A 20,534-nucleotide genomic window follows, 5' to 3' on the forward strand; every position below is an offset into this window, starting at 1 on the left:
ATGAAACCTACTCCCTACGTCAGCACACAGACGTGTGTAAATTCTTCCAAATTTCCCATGAGATGCCGAAAGGAAATTGAAGGTCATCCAAGGTTTTACTAATTTTTTGACGCAAGTTTCCCTGGCTCCACCCATCTACCCCCCTCTTCTGGCTGGGAGAGAGTCTAACAGGAAGTGTTGGCAAACTTAAGTATCTGCAGTGCTACCAGCCATCCCAATTTAGATATAAAATAGTTACAGTTAAGATGACGGTCAAGTTCATGATGACCTGTTAGGGACCAATCCCACTCTCAGTTGAAGTTCATGGGAGTCTTTCCATTGGACTTAGTGAATGCTGGACGGGATCTTTGCACCACATTCTCTCTTTGAGCCCTCCATCCTATGAGGTGCTGAGTGCCCTCAACTCCTACTGAAGTGAAAGGAGCTGAGGGTGCTCTATACCTGATAGGATTGGGCCTCAAAAAATTAAGATCGGTGCAGGCCTCCTCCCAAAAGCCACTAGAAATGACCTGCCTTCACACTGCAGCTCTCAGCCTAGAGCAGGGGTGGCCAACCTGAGCCTGAGAAGGAGCCAGAATTTACCAGTGTACATTGCCAAAGAGCCACAGTAATACGTCAGCAGCTCCCCCCACCTCGCTCCCAGGGCCTCCCACCCCCCAGCAGCCCCGCCAATCAGCACCTCAGGCACTACAGGCTCAGAGGAGGGGGCAGGAAGGGGTGGAGTGGGGGCAGGGCCTGTGGCAGAGCCAGGGGTTGACCAGTGAGCACCCCCCCGGCACATTGGAAAGTTGGCGTCTGTAACTCCAGCCCCGGAGTCGGTGCCTATACAAGGAGCTGCATATTAACTTCTGAACACCCCTGGCCTAGAGCGTTTAGTTCATAGAGACCTTCCCTCACCCGAAAACCCACGCATAGAATAATCTCCACTTCAACTCTGGCTTCTGCTGAATGAATTGGGGCACTCCCCAAGGGCGATCAACTTTCCCCAGGGAGTCTTGTTTTCTGTGTCCTTGTTTATTTAGTCACTCAGTAGGTTCCTCTTTCCAGCCTGCAGTATCCCACTGCATTTGACAGCCAATTCTAACCTAATGCTGCTTTTGTCTGAGCTGAAACTGGTTGTATAAGTGGGGTCAGCAAAAGGAGTGGAGACGGTACAGGAAATAGGTGCAGTTTATTTCTCAAGTCCAGGCTTATACAACAAGCCACTTACATTTCATACATGCACCTTTAAATGGCCTGTGCTAGAGATGGCAATGCACTTAGTCATCCTCTCGCGGCTCAATATCCGTTAGGGACTGGGCCCAGGGGGAAAAACCCTAACGCCAACAGCCACGAGGAATGGAATGCTGGAAATTCAGCTGCAGCTCTGAGTTATGAGGCTTGGGCCAGTCTACAAAATGCCTTGACAGGCAACCGGCAAAGGGAAAGGCTACTGGCTTCTTTGCGATCGGTCTGAGAGGTTTGGCTTCTATTTTTCTGCTTCCCCTGCTTGTTTTAGCTGGAGGTCTCATTAGGGGACCTAGAGCGATGGGGGTGGGAGCTCTCTCAGCTCTTACCAGGAGATCATCATCCTTCCTTCCAACTCTCTGGTGGGCACAGGAGTTACATCAGTGTTTAAAAGAGTTTGGGGGTTTGTCTGTGACAAAAACGGGGTGTTCTGACTCCAGAATAACTAACAGGCCTTAGCTATCCTGGTGTAAAAACCCAGCGGAGAGCGGGCACTGTGGTTTTACTGCAGATTAAAGTACTGGGTTGGGGTAAACATGGACAGGGGCTATAGGACTGACCGTACCTAGCTCAGCAAGCCCTGCAGCTGGCCTTGCTAGCGAGAGAACCCGTGTAGTTATCCCCCCGTTAAACCCCACCCCCAACCACCTGCGTGTCAATGGGGACGAGCCTTGAACAGTTTGACCAAAACGAAACCCTTCATCTCTCAGTCAGGTTTCACTGGCTTGGGACCTGTGATATCATGAGCCTACTGGGTCTCTAGTTAGCCATAGAGCCTTCCAGGAAGGGAGGGTAGACCAGACCCAAACTGCTAGTGTTAAAAGTAGTCGGAAAAAAGTTGTCCTTTTTCCTATCAAAGAGGAGTGGTATCAACCCATTTCCCTGTCCCATTGCATGTCAGCTTTAAAATAACTCCTTCCCCTTAGCCCCCAGAGATGACTGGTATCTCCATGTACCAGCCCTTGCTTACCCTGCAGGCTCTTTGGGGCAGGGACTCTTTTGTTCTGTGCTTGTACAGTGCCTAGCATAATGGGACCCTGGTCCATGACTGGGACTCCTAGGTGCTACCATGATACAAATGAGCACAGCTGGTTGAATTTGGAGTTTCCGTCCCACAAATAATTCCCAGATTTTAAATATGATTTAATCTCAAATCAGGACAAAAAGTTGAAGTGTGTTGCTTCAGTTTGTATGAGATAGGACATCGTGTCATAATGTAATGGGCTAAAGCATGACATGAGCCATATGGCACATCACTACCACATGGCATGATGACATCACAACATGACACTGCATCATAGCCTGACATATCACACTCTGACATCATTACGTCACGGTAGGATATGAAGACTCATGATGTTCTGAGACAAGAGGTGACATTACATCACAATTTATAATACTACAACAAAAGTCAAATAAAACATTGATAAATGATCACAAAAACCTACACATGCCCACAAACATTCCGATTCTGTCAAATCAGTATTTTCTAGGGCTGTCAAGCAATTAAAAAAATTAATCGCAATTAATCATGTGATTAATCGTGCTGTTAAACAATAATAGAATGCTATTTATATAAATATTTTTGGATGTTTTCCACATTTTCAAATATATTGATTTCAATTACAACACAGAATACGAAGTGTACAGTGCTCACTTTATATTTATTTTTATTATAAATATTTGTACTGTAAAAATAAAGTAATATTTTTCAGTTCACTTAATACAAGTACTGTAGCGCAATCTCTTTATCATGAAAGTTGAATTTACAAATGTAGGATTAAGTACAAAAAATAACGGCATTCAAAACTAAAACCATGTCAAACTTTAGAGCCTACAAGTCCACTCAGTCATATTTCTTGTTCAGACAATCGCTCAGACAAACAAGTTTGTTTACATTTGCAGGAGATCATGCTGCCCGCTTCTTGTTTACAATGTCACCTGAAAGTGAGAACAGGCATTCGCATGGCACTGTTGTAGCTGGCGTTGCAAGATAATTTACATGCCAGATGCGCTAAAGATTCATATGTCCATTCATGCTTCAACCACCATTCCAGAGGACATGAGTCCGTGCTGATGGTGGGTTCTGCTCGATAACGATCCAAAGCAGTGCAGACAAACGCATGTTCATTTTCATCATCTAAGTCAGATGCCACCAGCAGAAGACTACAAAGAGTCCGGTGGCACCTTAAAGACTAACAGATTTATTTGGGCATAAGCTTTCGTGGGTAAAAACCCTCACTTCTTCAGATGCATGGGCTCCATGATGATACAAAAGTCTCCATGCATCTGAAGAAGTGGGTTTTTTACCCACGAAAGCTCATGCCCAAATAAATCTGTTAGTCTTTAAGGTGCCACCAGACTCCTTGTTGTTTTTGTGGATACAGACTAACATGGCTACCCTCTGATACTTGACAGCAGAAGACTGGTTTTATTTTTTGGTGGTTCAGGTTTGGTGATGTAGTTTCCGCATCGGAGTGTTGCTTTTATAAGACTTCTGAAAGCATGCTCCACACCCCATCCCAATCAGATTTTGGAAGGCATTTCAGATTCTTAAATCTTGGGTCGAGTGCTGTAGCTGTCATTAGAAATCTCACATTGATTGGTACCTTCTTTGCCTTTTGTCAAAGTTGCGGTGAAAGTGTTCTTAAAATGAACATGTGCTGGGTCATCATCAGAGACTGTTATAACATGAAATATATGTCAGGATGCGGGTAAAACAAAGAGCAGGAGACATACAATTCTCCCCCAAGGAATTCAGTCACAAATTTAATTAATGCATGAGCGTTGTCAGCATAGAAGCACGTCCTCTGGAATGGTAGCTGAAGCATGAAGGGACATAGGGATGTTTAGCATATCTGGCACGTAAATACCTTGTTATGCTGGCTACAAAAGTGCCATGACTTTCAGGTGACATTGTAAATAAGCAGCGGGCAGCAGTATCCCCTGCAAATTGTAACCAAACTTGTTTCTCTTAGCGATTGGCTGAAAAAGAAGTATGACTGAGTGGACTTGTAGGCTATAAAGTTTTAAATTGATTTGCAGTTATGTAACAAAAAACCCTACATTTGTAAGTTGCGCTTTCACGATAAAGAGATTGCACTACAGTACTTGTAAAGGCGAATTGAAAAATATTTTCATTTATAATTTTTACAGTGCAAATATTTGTAATAAAAATAACAAAAAGTGAGCGCTGTATATTTTGTATTCTGTGTTGTAATTGAAATAAATATATTTGAAAATGTAGAAAAACATCCAAAATATTTAACAAATTTCAAGTGGTATTCTATTGAGTTCAGCGTGTGAGTTAACTGCCATTAATCAACAGCCCTAGTATTTTCCCTAACAGAAAACTCTGCTGTTGGAAATGTTGTGACCAGCTCTAGCAATAAGCCTTGAGCAATAAGGCTTTGAAAGCCTGGATTTTCGAGGTTTCATCCTAGTCTCTAGTCGACACTAGCCTTTTCCGTAGCATGGCAAGCCGTAGCAGGAGTGCACCCTCCTCACCCGCACCACGCTGCCCTCTGGCCATGTTATTCGCTCACTTGGCAGGCCTAGGATGGGGTGAGACGGACAATGAGCGCTCGGCACTTTGAGCATTTGCACTGACGCAGAGATGCTGGGAAGAGGGAGCTGGATGACAGGCCTCAGTGCCTTGCAGCTGCTTCCAATCACCACATCCCCATTTCCGAGGGAGACGGGTGTGCGCCAAAAAGTCCCAAGGAACCCAGTCACCATTTCCTGTTTCCCTATCCTCACTCCAGACCCGTAAATGCAGGTTTTATGTAAACAAGGCAACCACAGCCCGTGGCCAACACCTCAATCAAGCCATTTCCTGCCCCGAGCTGTCCAGGAGTGGGAAGGCAGCCACTGAGTCTGTTTATTTTTAATGAGGATTTTTATCTGCTGACTAAAAGGCCCAACCCTACTCCTCAGTTACCCTCACCTGGGTGACTCTGTGTCAAAAGCTCTCGGTTCCTACCTGCCTTTTGCTCAGTAACATTCCCCTGGAGCCTGGCTTGGTAGCTAAGCTCTGTGGGCTAAATTCTTCTCTTGGTTACGCCAGCGTAAATCCAGAGCAACTCGCAGTAGCCTGGGCAGTCAGGCCACATTGCATGCTGGGTGGTCTCCATGAGAAATGAGCGGGCGGGGGGGGGGCAGTCCTGATTTTTTAAGTGCAGGTACAGTAACTCCTCGCTTAGTGTCCCGGTTAACATTGTTTCGTTGCTGATCAATTAGGGAACATGTTCATTTAAAGTTGTGCAGTGCTCCCTTCTAACATCGTTTGGCAGTCGCCTGCTTTGTTCACTGCTTGCAGGAAGGGCAGCCCGTTGCAGTTAGGTGGTGGGGGCTTGGAACCAGGGTCGACCCGGCAGCCCCCCCATCAGCTCCCTGCTCCCCTAAGCTCCCTGTGCTGCAGCCGCCCAGCAGGCTAGCAACTGCTGCAGTTCAGCTGTCCCTCCCCCCACTGCCATGTGCTGCTCCTGCCCTGTGCCTTGGAGCTGCTCCCAGAGACCCCTGCTTGCTGTGCGGGGGGTGGGGGGAGAGGGGTGTAGAGGGGGGCTAATGTCAGGGTGTCCCCCTCCCCCTGCTCCTGCACCCTGTTTACCCGTGTACCCAGGGGGGACACACGACAGGGCTCAGGACGGAGGGAGCTTCCTGGCAGCAGCTGCGTCTCAGCTTGCTGATTAACTTAACAAGGCAGTGTACTTTGAGTGGGGTCAGCGTACTTAGAGGGGCAATCTCTCTCTTTCACACACACACACACACACAGAGTGTGTCTCTGTCCCTGTCTGCCATGCTGTCTCCCCTCCCTCCGTTCAGGCTGCCTTGCAGAGTGTGAGGCTACATTAACAACAATGAGTTAACCTTTGAGGGCTCAGCCAAGTGCTAGTTCATCGTTTAGCAGCAAGGCATTCCCTGGGAACTATCCCTCCCTCTTCCACCCTCTGACTGCACCACCTCAACCAAGCTTCACAATCATCATCACTGTGTACAGTATTGTTTGTTTAAAACTTATACTGTGTGTGTGTGTGTGTGTGTATATATATGTGTGTATGTATGTGTGTGTGTGTGTATATATATATATATATTCTTTTGTCTGGAAAAAAAAATTCCCTGGAACCTAACCCCCCGCTATTTACATTAATTCTTATGGGGAAATTGGATTCACTTAACATTGTTTCACTTAAAGTTGCATTTTTTGGGAACATAACTACAACGTTAAGTGAGGAGTTACTGTACTCCACCCACACCAACGTCGCTCCATCCCAGAGGCCTGACTCGCCCCCCGGTGCGTTTCTGTATAAAATGGCATCTTCCATGTGGCATGGCCTTGCATGTTCAGTGCGCGTGAGGTCAAAAGTGTGGGTCCCACCCCATTGTTCCACATGGATGCCTACAATTATTTGGTCAAGTCTCTCTCTCTCTCTCTTACACACACACACACATCTGAAATCACAGACTCCTCAGTGAGCTATATCCCTGAGCTGGTAGGAGTAGCAGGTTGTTATCCTCCCTGTGGGCAGACACTAGGGGGCAACCCATTCTCACACACAAAGCCGCTCCATTACAGTGCATTTCCCCACTTCCATAAGCAACCCATCCCCAGAGTGCACTGTACTTTACCGCAGCAGGCCTGAAAGGCAGGCCCCCAAATCCTTTGCTTACAAATCCTTTCCAGTTCCAGCTGTATATTAGTAAACAACTATAAATCTCCCCACACCCAACTCCAGTTTCGCCACCGTTTCTGCGTCATGCCACCAGTTTCTCCGCTGACACGTTGGAAGTCACGGAGGAAGAACGGTTAACTGCGTCCAAGCTGCCTCAGCCACTAACCAGCCCTCCGCTCAACAAAAATAAACTCTCAGGCGCTAGCTATGCCAGCACATAGTGTCCTCCCAGAGAGACTTCAGCAGGAGAAATGGAAAGAAACAAAGGCAGCTTTTAGGGCAACGTTAATGCCAGGGGCTCCTTATAAGGCTGCAGGATTCCAGACTCTCTGCTCGTTTTCCCTCCGGTCTCGCTGTCGAGCTCCCTCCAGTCCTTTCATGGCTCACTTTGCACAACTCCTAACCACAGGCATCTCCTCCTCCTGAGCCGCGCCGAGCTGCTGGGGCGCGAGGGAAAGTCAGGCTTTGTCTTCACTTGGAAAAGAGCTCGCTAGCATTGTAACGCGGGTTAGTTCAGACACAGCAGTTGTCTCTGTAACCCGAGGTAGGCTCTAAGCTCCCCTTGGGGTTTACTTTGACCAGCCAACGAGGGTTAAAATTGCTCCTGCCTTGTCTTCACTAGGGCTACGTCTTCACTGCCCAAAAAAAAGGGATTTTTAGCGTTCCCATCAGTTATCTCATGGAAAATTCCAGCGGAGGCAACGCACAGGCAGTTTGTACTGAGCCTTTTAATGTAGCGAGGTGAAATCAAACATTATGCCCCATGGCGGAGCTTGCTTTGACACATCACAATCATAACTACAGAACCTTGTCTGCATTAACATTCTACAGTGACCTGACTAATACACACACACACACACACACACACACACACACACACACACACACACCCTCCAGCTTTGTTGCTGCCCCAAGCAGCAAGAAAAAAAAAACCCAATTGAGCTGCTGCCGAAGTGCCACTGAAGAGGAAGAGAGGGAGTGAAGGACCCACCGCCGAAGAGCCGGATGTGCTGCCTCAATAACGGACGGAGTGCCACCCCTTTGTATTGGCCGCCCCAGGCAACTGCTTCCTTCGCTGGTGCCTGGAGCTGGCCCTGACACACACACACGCTTAGGGCAAGTCTACGCTACAAAATTAAGTCAACCTAAGCTACGTCGACATACAGCAATTGAATCATATTTGCACATCCACACTACGCTCCTTGTGTCGGCGGTGCGTATCCTCACCGGGAGCACTTGTATTGATTTAAGGTGCCGGGAATTGTGGGACGGCTTCTGAAAGGCAGCTACAGTCGATCTAAGCAATGCACTGTCTACACTGGCACTGCATCCACCTAACTATCTTGACTTAAGCTCTACGCCTCTCGCGGAGCTGCCGTTATTAAGTCGGCCTAGTAGGCAAATTACATTGGTGGGAGTGACATTTTACTGTAGACGCTTACAGAGTTAGGTTGCTGGAAGCTGCCTGTCTCAGAGAGCTGGAAGGTCATCGAGTCCACCCCCTGCCTTCACTAGCAAGACCAAGTACTGATTTTGCCCCAGATCCCTAAGTGACCCCCTCAAGGATTGAACTCACAACCCTGGGTTTAGCAGGCCAATGCTCAAACCACTGAGCTATCCCTCCCCCCGTATGTCAACCTAACTCTGTAGCATAGACTAGGCCTTAGCTATGGTTTCACTGTCATGTAAAATCAAGTTCCTTAATACAGGTTTAAAATTCCTCGTGACGATACAGCGTCTGTGGGTTAATGCACTAGCCTGTCACCTTTTGGAGAGCTGGGTTCAAATCTAGCCAGGAGCACGAGTGAGCTCAGATTGGGGGCAGGGGATCTCAACCTCATTTGTACCCATTAGAGGCAAAACCAACATACAATGTGACATCACCAAGGTGCACTGGCAGAATTGTGTGGGAGCCCAGAGCATTCCACTGTCAGATCTGTGCAGGGATTAGTGGAGACTTGGGTCTGGCACAGCTGGGGGTCGAGGGGCTGGGGGAACCTTAGTGCATTAATTCAAGACATGGCCACAGTCATCTGGGACACTCTGAACATCTGGACCCTAAGGAACCAGTTATAATGGGACCCCAGAGTTGATGGCTTTAGGACCCCAGGCATGAATCCATCCCTGTTTCATGAGCCAGGGCCTCCATTTAATATTTAACTAGCCCCAGCACCCGCTTCAGGCACCTGTTGATCAATCCATGTAGGTAATTGCCAAACTAATAAGCCCTTCGCTTTGCCTTTCCCATGACACGAGCAGCTGCTGAGGAGCGTTTCGCTGCACAAGAGGAATTCCAGCCACGTGCTGGCCAATGGAATCCACAGTACAGCACTTGCCTGCGGCATCGCTCCACGTCTGGGTCCTCTCGACAGTACTGCAGCCCGCCGTTCCTCAGGGCGTCCTCTGGATTGGCGAAAGCCTGGAAGAGAGAATTGCTGTCTCAGAGGCCATTAGGAGATGCTTCCCACCAAGACTCCGGGGGGCATCAGGCGTAGAGCCCTGCGCAGATACGACATTTGTATCCGCATCCGATCGGCGGCTGGCCGCGGATTTGCAGGGCTCCAGAGCCAGGATGCTAAGTGCAATCGAGTTTGCTGCACAATGTGAAGGTTGCTCACTGAATAGGGAGCCAGGAAATGGGGAGTTAATGTTCCCATGGCCAGGCCAGCTCCTCCGGCTGCACATAGCGTGTAGGAGGTGATCCCGTTCTGTTCCTCATTAAGTGTGCAGCTTTTATGCACAGTCTTGGGGCCCAGTCCTGCCAACTCCCCTGCACGTGATTAATTCAGTCACGTACCCAGGCCACTGGAGCATGCAAGTTGCTCTGACAAGCGTTTGCAGGATCCGGCTCTTTGGCTGAGACTGTCAAAGCTGCTTAGGGATTGGGAGACCCAGGCCCAGCTCCTCAAAGGTATTTAGGGGCCTCATCTGCCTCTTTGGGCACCACGGACATGTTCAAACCAGCCCTCAGCTGCCACCCAGCCCCATAGGTACCAAGATCCCCATTGGTGGTGCTTACGTTTCCACCAATCAGCATTTGAAATGCTGCCTAAGCCCTGATGCTGACCCACAGCTAGCAAGCTGCTCAGAGCCCTCACTCAAGCCTAAGCCACGCAGGGCCCAAACCACAGGAATGTCTATCCTGCCAATGGGACCCATTGGCGTGCTCACTCCAAGACCCGATCCCTGTCAGACCCCATTGCAGGAGGGCTGGATACAAGCTGCCAATAGGTATGTGGGGGGGGGGAGGAGGGGGAGAGCACAGCACCCCACATCAAGACAACTGGGGGCACCGGGAAAGCATGAGAGAAACACACACACACTGTTGGCTTCTAGGGCATGGACTTGGCTTTGGAGCCTAGCTCCAGGAGATGGAGGCACCTATCTCTGACCCGCCAGGGGCACCAGGTCAGCTCTTAAGATATCTAAGCCCCCTCCTTGGCATTTCACTCCTGTCTAGCTTAGATGAGCAGGCGCCTAGTGCACCGCATGCATTGACCGGGGAGCCGAGGCGCCTAGCTTGGGGCTGAGAATTCCACCGGCCTCCGGCTGCCGCGGCACCGCAATGCTGAGCAGAGCGACGTTGAAGTACCTCAGTGGGTACTGGTACTGGGGCCCAGATCTTCAGAAGTCAGTGGGACTCGGGAGAATCTCAGCCCTACTGTTTATTGCACACAGCAGCAGTGACCGCTATTCCTTCGAGTTTCCATTCTCGCCCCCTTTTCCAGTTGCTTACAATACAGTCTGAAGCTTTCGGGGGCTGAGGTTTTCCAGACGTGGGGTGAAATCCTGGCCTCGTTGGAGACAGTGCAAACCTGACTCCAGGGGGACCAGGATTTCACCCTTTTCACTCGTTTGTTCAGAGGTTCAGGGAGGAGGAAGTGATTGTCTCAAAAGGCTGAACCGTATGCGACGGTGAGAAGGAACCCGCATATTTCTAGTGCCATCATATCACCACCACCTTCAAACAGAGCCCAAGCATGGGAGAGCAAGACAGGTCTGAGGGACCAGGATTGTAATCAAAGCCAAAGGCGACACCTGGGAGAGACAAGAATGATCAGATGCCCCTCCCCAGATGCCTGGGGGTGGCACATTCAGCAGGGAACCGCAGCGGTGAAAGGAGCAGAACATGGGGTCACCCCGCCCCCAGCCCTTCCATGCAGCTGTGTCTCCTGTCTGGGTCTCTACAGCCTCATGGGTGGGCAGGGCTGGGGGCTCGGCTGGGGGCAGTACACCCACACTGGAGGAGGTGCCAGCGTGGGGCTACCCGGAAACCCCATGTTCCGCTCCTTTCGCTGCTGTGGTTCCCAGGAGAGCCCGGCGGCTCAGAAATCAGTAGCCACTGAAATTGGTACCCAGCGCAGCGGGAGGACAGAGCCCCTTCCCCTCCCAGGTAACGTGGAATGGGGAGGGGACAGGGAGAGCTCAGGGTCCCTGGGATGGGGACGGGGTGGGGAACAGTCACATGGAGGGGGTTCACGTGCCCCCCTTTCTGTGCCACCTGTGAGTCGCCCATGATCAAAGCCACACTGCAAGCTTAACTCAATTTCACCACCATGTGATCTGTTATATAATCAGACACTAGACATTTCATCTAGCACTGAATTACAGCCGCCTCTGGGATGGTACACGGCAGCTGTTTAATAGTGCAGTGCAGTCATAAAAAAACCAAACAATTGCCAGAAATGGCAAAGAATTCTGTGTCCTCTGAAATCAGAAGGGTTTTTTGTTTGTTTGTTTTTAGAAGTACAGCTATCATACAGTTTCCTGAACTGGCATTTGATTCAGTAGCTTTAACGTGCCTTTTGAACTTACTGAGTCATATGTACATAAAGGATAATTACCCGACTCACTGATCACAGAGTTCAAGATTTTGATAACTAGCCTGTCCCCACATATGTTATAGGAATTGCTATGCTGGGATCCATTTACAGCAGTGGCGGTCTGGTCTTGCAGCACAGAAAGGACCCGACTCTGTTCCTTAATCATTCTAGAGCCTTGGATTTTAGCAGGGCTGTAGCACAGTGCAGGGAGACTGAATGATTTGGGATTGACAGTGCAAGCCCAAACCACGTTAAGTACATCAGAGTTACAGCACAGAAGTGCCAGGTCCTCACAGTAGTTTTCACAGTGAGAGAGAGTCCTAAAAACAGGCCTGTTATTTCACACACACACACACACACACACACACACACCCCTTCACCAGTTTCCAGTCGAAATTTTATTAATATTTTTGAACTGCTTTATAGCAGATTTCTCTTTGTTGCAGGGCGTTCGGTTGGGATTTTTTTTTTTTAAGGAAAAAGGACAGAATGTCCTAGCAAGGGGAGAAAAAACATGAGCTAATGTTTGATTGACTTCCGTTGACATGTCAGGCCAGCTTTTCTGCCTGCACTAGGAGAATATTTCTGTTCTACTTCCCAACCCCAAAACAAGTTCCCTCTAGACTTGTTTACCTCCTCAGAAGTTAGGTCCTCCTGTAACAAACACAGGTAGGAATTCAGCTTTTAAAAAGCCACAAACAGACTCAGAGTTCACAGGGTTGTTTTTTGTTTGTTTGTTTTTTGGCTATTCACTTAACATTTTTAAAATTAGTTTCTTACAGACAAACTGTCAAACTGATAGTTAGTGAAAAGGCTGGTTCCAAAAGGAACTCACCTGCATGGCATTTCAGATTTGCAAATGACTGTTCATCTTTTTTAATCCTACTCTAAACATGTTGCAGATGGGAGGGAAATACTCACACACCACTCCAACCTGAACTACTGCAGCTACAAAATAGTTTCCAACTTGCTTCAAAGCCTCAGTAAAAGCAGTCAGCCACTATTTAAAGGCTCAAACTCAACCCTCCGTAGTTGCAGAAATGCTAACAGAAACCCCCAAGCAGCACAGGCAATTCTGGAGTGCAGAAAAGCTGGAACGTACCTTCTTTCTGAGCCTCACTTGTCCTGTAATGATGGCAAGAACATACATTTTTATAATCAAGATTGTGCTGTAGAAAGTAAACGATGCAAACACTTCATTTTCCATCATTTTCCAGAAAGGCGGGAGAGGATTTGCGTTTCCTTAAGCAGGCTGCAGCCACTAGCAATCTCAGTTCAGAGTGATTCTGTGAGAAAAGGGGATGGATCACTGTTTTATTCAAGTCTAAACATAAACTTCTACACCCACAGAGCGCCTCTTGCTTGGTACATCCAGCACTGCAAGAGCTATTCCACTCTAAACTGCTCAAACATATTCGAATCCCTCAGATCGATAGATGCAAAAAATCCAGTTAGCAAAGACAGATGCACACCCCCGCCCCCAAACACACACACTTTGAACCCTAGAACGGACCCACTCCACATCATTTTCATAACATATTGGTGACTCTATGGATAGTAATAATAGCAAGCCCCAGCCCTTTTTCAGTGCTCCAATTGGGGCATTTTTGACAATATAGTTACAGCAATAGGGGGGGTTGATCCCCGACTGACAGAGATGTGCTGGCACACAAGCCCCCAGCGTAGCCACAGTTACCCCGGCCAAAATGTGCGTTTGCTGGTACAGCTTTGTGACGGTTCTGGAGGGAACCGAACCTGCTCAAGGGAGTTCTGTCAGGTCTCAACCCGCCCAGTTCTCACCTCTCTGTGGGAGGCAACCTGCATCCCTCTCCCTGCAGATCGGGGCTTTAGGCTTCCAGTCTCCCCACGATTCACTGCGATTAACCCAGCGGGGGAGACCTTAGCCCAGCACCTGTGGCTCACTCACGCTCAAAGGTCAACGGCAGCGTCACCAGCGACCAGCCAGCCTTCCCCGAGCAGTTTGTTTTAGCACCCAAGCCCTGCTGAGAAAGCAGGACAGCAGCCTACCCACATGCTGGCTTACCTGGTGTCACCCTCTTCCTCGGGACCCTCCAGGTGCAGTCCTTCAAATCCTGCCAGCAGGGCTTTGCCCTCTCGCCTCCAGTTTCAGATCAGTGCTTCGGGTCTAAGGGAGGGTCGCTCAGCCAGTTCCAGCTGACCCTTTAGCCACAAAAACTCGTGCGTCTCCCTGGGCCTCTTGAATCTGCTCTGACCAGTCTGTACTATTCCCCCCAGGGGTTGCTACTTCTCTGGAGTGATTGACCTGCCCTGGGATTTGCAGTAATTAGCCCCCCATTGGTATTAATGCCTGGGCGAAACTCAGCTAGAATACAGTTCCTCACTCACACAGACACAGGGTTTCATGGCAATTCCCCGGGCGTCTGGCACCTCTTGCTATAATAGTCTCTTTAAATCTCCACAGTTCCAAGGTCTCACCTCTGGCACAAGCTTGTGTGCTTTTGGAGGGCGTGGCGGGCGGGGGAGGGATGTGGGGGGGTCTCCAATATGCGATACTGCTTTTGCTGGTAAGCTGTGTCCACCATAAGAGCGGTGCGCCAGTATGGTGGACTGGCGTCGCTATCCTGGCAAAGCACGCCTAGCGTACGCTTGGCCTGGGCTAGCATTGGAGCGTTCATGGTTTCTTGCCATTTTGGGTCCAGCCCTCCCCCTATTTGAGGCAATGAAAAAGCTCCTGTTAACATGCACGGTGCAGGATCAGGTGCTACGTCTTCTCACTGTAGCACAGGGGTGGGCAAACTAGGGCCCGGAGGCCACATCTGGCCCTTCAGACGTTTTAATCCAGCCCTCCCACTCCTGCTGGGGAGCAGGGTCCAGAGCTTGCTACACTCCACCCGGCTCCCGAAAGCAGCGGCATGTCCCCTCTCCAGCTCCTATGCGTAGAGGCAGGCAGGGGGTGCCACATGCTGCCCCTGCCCCAAGCGCCGCCACCGCAGCTCCTGTTGGCCAGGAACTGTGGCCAATGGGAGCTGCAGGGGCGGCGCCTGCGGACGAGGCAGCGTGCAGTGCTGCTTGGCCGTGCCTCCGCATACGCGCCAGAGCGGGGAACATGCTGCTGCTTCTGGGAGCTGCTTGAGGTAAGCACCGCCTGGATCCTGCACCCCTGACCCCCTCCTGCATCCCAACCCCCTGCCCAAGCCCTGATCCCCCTCCTACCTTCTGAGCCCCTCAGTCCCAGCCCAGAGCACCCTCCTGCACCCCCAACCCCTCATCTCCAATCCCACCCCAGAGCCCACACCCCCAGCTGGAACCCTCCCCCACCACCCCAACCTCCTGCCCCAGTCCAGAGCCCCCTCCCACACCCTGAACTCCTCATTTCTAGCCCCACCCCAGGGCCCTCACCCCCTCCCACACCCCAACCCCCAATTTTGTGAGCATTCATGGCCCGCCATACAATTTCCATACCCAGATGTGGCCCTCGGGCCAAAAAGTTTGCCCTCCCCTGCTGTAGCAAGTACTGATGTGGGCTAGCGTAGTACTTGGCAGCAAGATGGCTCAGGGGAAGGGAGAGCGGGAAAGGGCTAAGAAAAGGTCTCTTCAGGGCTGGTACCAAGCCAAACAGCATCACATTTTTCAAATACACGCGCACAACTGTCCTGGTTTAATGAGACGAAGCAACATGCAACCAACATGCCAGTATGCAGGAATCATACTGCAGTGGTTGATGGATCTGCAGTGGTTCTCAACCAGGGGTTCGCGTGCCCCTGGGAGTACGCAGAGGTCTTCCAGTGGGTACCTCAACTCATCTAGATATTTTCTTAGTTTCACAACAGACTACATAAAAAACACTAGCGAAGTCAGTTTCCTACAGACAATGGCTGGTTTATACTGCTCTAGATCCTATACACTGAAACGTAAGTACAATCTTTATAGTCCAATTGATTTAGTTTATAATTATATGGTAACAATGAGAAAGTCAGCAAGGTTTCAGTAATAGTGTGGCGGTGACACTTTTGTATTTTTAGGTCTGATTTTGTCAGCAAGTCGTTTTGAAGTGAGGTGTAACTTGGGGCACACAAGACAAATCAGACCCCTGAACGGGTAGAGCCGCCTGGAAAGCTGGGAACCGCTGATTTAAAATAGCTAAACCAGGTCTGGTCCTAAACCAGAGATTTATTTATGTTGAAAATTGGGCAGACTCTTTTCTCTGCTTGGGTTGCTAATCCAAGCTCCCCTCCCGCAGCTGAAGAGTGCCCCCAGGACCCTAGCCCAGCCCCAGGATATCATCAAGCCTGTTAAAGAGAACCAGGGAAGGGTGAGTTAGGGCAGGATGTCTTGCTTCTCAGCCTCCCATCCCCAAGGAGCTATTTAGACCCACGGGCTCACTGAGGCGGGGAAGCTGCCATGTTTGTTCTGCTCCTCAAATGTAACCTTGAAAACAATGAGTTGCTTAGTGTTTTCCGGCTGGGATCAGAGCTGAGGAAGCCGTTTCTGTCTGAGCCATTCGTCATTCCAGGCCACGCTGCCGCCTCGCACGCAAGTTTCATACTCCGTAGGCCGCAGCGGAGCACGGACCCTTCCCTGCCCCCGTCCAGCACGGCCTCCACTGTTGGAGGGTGGTCTGTCCTCCTGTGCAGCGCATCCATCTGCTGTCCCCTCCCATGTTCACAGCATAGGGCCCGGATCTATAAAACCCACCAACCGGCCAATCAAGCCCGAGAGCGGGAAATTCAGGTCTGTTACTTACGTATTGGAACTGCAGCTGCTCCTCTGGCAATTGGAACAGCATCACCTCCTGCTGGCTGATTAGTCATTTCTAGGAGGCGCCACAGGTACCACGCCCAGGGGGGATTTGGTTTTTTTAAGCAATACCTGATGCATTTGGAAGGCAAGAAACCCAGGGCTTTTCCCAACTAGCTTATGGGCCCCAGTTAGAAGATCCCAGGGTGGCAAGTGATCAGGTTAAAGCAGCAAAGAATCCTGTGGCACCTTATAGACTAACAGACGTTTTGCAGCATGAGCTTTCGTGGGTGAATACCCACTTCTTCGGATGCAAGTGGTGGAAATTTCCAGGGGCAGGTTTATATATGCAAGCAAGAAGCAAGCTAGAGATTACAAGGTTAGTTCAATCAGGGAGGATGAGGCCCTGTTCTAGCAGTTGAGTGAAAACCAAGAGAGGAGAAACTGGTTCTGTAGTTGGCAAGCCATTCACAGTCTTTGTTTAATCCTGAGCTGATGGTGTCAAATTTGCAGATGAACTGGAGCTCAGCAGTTTCTCTTTGAAGTCTGGTCCTGAAGTTTTTTTGCTGCAGGATGGCCACCTTAAGATCTGCTATTGTGTGGCCAGGGAGGTTGAAGTGTTCTCCTACAGGTTTTTGTGTATTGCCATTTCTAATATCTGATTTGTGTCCATTTATCCTTTTCCTTAGAGACTGTCCAGTTTGGCCGATGTACATAGCAGAGGGGCATTGCTGGCATATGATGGCATATATTACATTGGTGGACATGCAGGTGAATGAACCGGTGATGTTGTGGCTGATCTGGTTAGGTCCTGTGATGGTGTCGCTGGTGTAGATATGTGGGCAGAGTTGGCATCGAGGTTTGTTGCACACAAAGAGAAGATTTTCAGAAGAGCTCAAAGCCAGATTTTCCAGCACCTCCCACTGTGCTGCTTGCGGCCAGATGTTCAACAGAGCTCAGCACCCAGCATGCACCAAGCCCATCGAGCTCTGACCCATCTCGTTTGGGAGAGAAGGGGGCAGGCGGGACACAAGCCAGCACGGGGCAGCTGGTGAAGAGTGAGTCCCAGCAGCATGTGGTCCTGTGTTTAGCAACCAGCCCCTTGGGGGTGGGCAGGAAAGGGGGATGTCTGAAGCAAAGCCCCAGAGCCACAGACATTGGAAGGGTTCATCATTCCCCACTATCACATTGGGGGAGCGGCAGCTTCTCAGCACCTGCCCCCATGTCACAGCAAGTGCCAGGCTCTCTTTCCCGGGAGCTCTGCAGCAAGGGGATGGAAGATTCCCTTTGCTGCTGGCCCTGTGCAAGGTGGAGAAACAATCCAGGCCAGGAGCCACAGGTCAGCCTAGGTATCAGCTCCACTTCCCCTCTGCTATTTACACAGAAGTGGGGGCTAAATGACCTTGACTTCTAATTAGTTGGCAGATGGGAGGAACACACCAGCAAAGCAGAGGAAGGGCAGCAACAGGAGACATTCCCTTAGGAGCTCCTAACACCCACCTGGGATTTTCAAGCCTAGACACAGGTGGTCAGATCATCAGCTGGTAAATCAAGGCAGCACCGTTAAACTTTGTAGAGTAACGGCAGCTAAAGATCTGACCAGAGATTCTTAGGGACAGTAGCATCCTAATCTGTATTCCCATTTCTGCTGCTCCCCCCCACAGCCCCTTTCCTTCCTTACAAAGTAACCGGCGTGTGGCACAAAGCGTCTGCAATACCTGGGATCAGGTTCCCACCAACAGACAAACTAGCACGTCTCCTTGGCGCCTTGGGTGTGGCTAATTTCCTCCTCCTTGGCATTATGAAAGGGTCACTGGGAGGCCACAGGTGCCTTGGCGCCAGGGACCAATTAACCCAGACAATGCATATAAATCATCCATGTACATTTCAATCAAGTGAAATAAACAGCATGCAGAGTTCATTTATGCATGTGTAGATAGGCGTAGATACAGATGCAGGTGTATGTGTATATATACATATATATCTATATATGTATATATCTATATATCTATATTTAATGCCATCAGGTAGTACATATAACAACCTGTAGTAAGCACATGGTTTTTTCTCTAATGTTACCCCCTATTCCCACCCCATTTTTGATGCTTTCTTACATTGTCTCTTGCCTTCATTTGCTCTCAGTCCAACAGTCGTGGAGCTCTGTTGATTTCGAGGCAGCACTGTGCCGGTGCAGAGGGCTGCCTTAGGATCATTATTGGTATTTCACACCGAGATTGGAGTAGAGCCCAGAGGCCAAGCAGGTCGGGGCCCAGTTGTGCTACGCGCTGTGCGAACATACAGAAACGACAGCCCCTGCCCCAAAGCCCTTACAGCCAAAAAGAGCCGCGCCTCTCGTTGCAGGATCACAATCTCTACAGGACCGAGCATTGACCGTGAGCTCTTTGGCCCAGAGCCTCAAAGGGTGGGTAGGCGCCTAACTCCCCTGAAAGCAATGGAGGTTAAGAACCTAAATACTTGTGAGGACCTGAGCCTTTGGGACTGGGGCGTCTTCCCAGCTTTCATTTTATTCTCTACGCTCATGTAAACAACTTGCTATTCAAGGGACACTCCGGCTGCAGCATGCCCCTACTCCACCTGCCTCCCACCTGGGCAACGTATGCTGCAGCCTACGGGCCAAGCTCGCTCTCAGCAACACTGGTATCAATTCAGCGCAACCCCACAACTTACATGGAATGACGTTGGATTTACACCGGTGTAACGACGGGTCTGCTCCTGCCAGGCTTACTCACACGAGTAGCCCTTACTCACAGGAATAATTCCATTGCCTTTAGAAGGACTACTTCGGTGAGTAAAGCCTGGTTTCGAAGAGCAGACGTAAGGGGTCAGGGACCGGTTCTTTGGGTGGGTGGGTGTGTGTGTGTGTGTGTGTGTGCGCAGTGCCTAGCAAAACAGGATCCATGACTGAGGTTCTAAGGCGGCCTCGGGACAGATAACGATAATACATGCGTTGGAGCAGGGGCGGGGTCTGATTTACCTGCCCGTAAGGCACTTACACCACAGCCAGATGTCCGCTACAGACATGCGCTGAAGGAGTTCAGGATTAATCCATGGGGTTAGAATGACCCAGAGGATGAGGGGAAGGCAGTTTCAAATAAAAGCGAAATCAATGTGCTTTGGAAGTGGACTAGTTATTCTGGAATACAATCGCCTTCATTCCAGACCACTGTGCACATGGGGAGTTACTTTGCTATACCTACGCTCAGAAATTTCCCCCCATGTAGACAAGGCTGACAAGAGAGGAGTGACTGGGAACCATACACCTGGGAACGGAGGTGTGCAAGTATGAATTCGAGGGCGCGTTGGAGAATTAATCTCTCTGCTGCAAAGATCAGCCCTGCAATCAGACATCTAAGAGCTGCAGCATGGAGGCGCTTGCAAGGCAGCTGAGTTTTAATAACCCAGGGTCACCTTAAACCAGCATTTCCGCAACTTTTGAAAAGTAGAGAGTCCCCGTCCAGGAAAACAAAACCCATCTCTCTCTCCTGCAATCCAGCCATGCAGTAACAGCCTCCTCATCTTAATCTATGTTTTTTAGGTGTTTGCACCCTGGCCCTTCCGCTGGGAAATGGTGGTATAGATCTCCATAGTCTTTTTCTTACATGTTTTGGTGAGCAGTGAGATAGTTAACAACATTGATAATGAAAGTATCATACTTGGCGCCTGAGTTAGCACCTACAGAAATGAATGGTGCAGTTCACACATGTCAGCGATCAGGCTCTCTGCAAACTCAAGCAGACATCAGTTATGCATGGGTCATGTTTTGATGCTTTTCTTTGCAACCATAAAAGCTAGAGGGTGTGAAAACTAAGACTCCTCAGAACAACGGAGAGGTCTGTCCACGTCCCCCCAGTTAGTCCTTTGGGCCCCCTGGGTGGCATGCCCCTCACTTGGAGAAAACTGCTTTAACAAGCCAAAACAAACAACCATGTCATTTTCAAGTCTCTGCTCCTCCAGTGTGGCTGGCAGATAGACTGCTAGTTTGAGGAGATGGGGACTATGGAAGGGGCTTCAATCTCTCTTGTTATGAGCGGCACATGGACTCACTCCACAATCTCTCTCTCAGGGTGAAGGA

General features: G+C 49.7%; 1 protein-coding gene across 5 annotated transcripts in view; it reads right to left on the reverse strand.

Annotated features, from left to right (window-relative positions):
- PTGES (prostaglandin E synthase) overlaps positions 1-20,534 on the reverse strand; it is a 56,307-nt gene that overhangs the window by 2,810 nt on the left and 32,963 nt on the right. For 3 of the 5 annotated variants that reach the window (XM_044992410.1, XM_044992411.1, XM_044992409.1), the window contains 2 exons: positions 12,825-13,008; positions 9,236-9,318 (listed from right to left, as the gene is read on the reverse strand). In XM_044992410.1, the coding sequence (XP_044848345.1) occupies positions 9,236-9,318; positions 12,825-12,932 (191 nt within the window). In that variant the 5' untranslated portion in view covers positions 12,933-13,008. Of the gene's footprint in view, positions 1-9,235; positions 9,319-12,824; positions 13,009-13,418; positions 13,437-13,522; positions 13,586-20,534 lie in introns of those variants that run through there. The other 2 variants (XM_044992412.1, XM_044992413.1) reach the window with 2 other exon arrangements.

This window comes from Mauremys mutica, chromosome 18, assembly GCF_020497125.1.
Source record: "Mauremys mutica isolate MM-2020 ecotype Southern chromosome 18, ASM2049712v1, whole genome shotgun sequence".
In the NCBI taxonomy this organism is placed as follows: Eukaryota; Metazoa; Chordata; order Testudines; family Geoemydidae; genus Mauremys; species Mauremys mutica.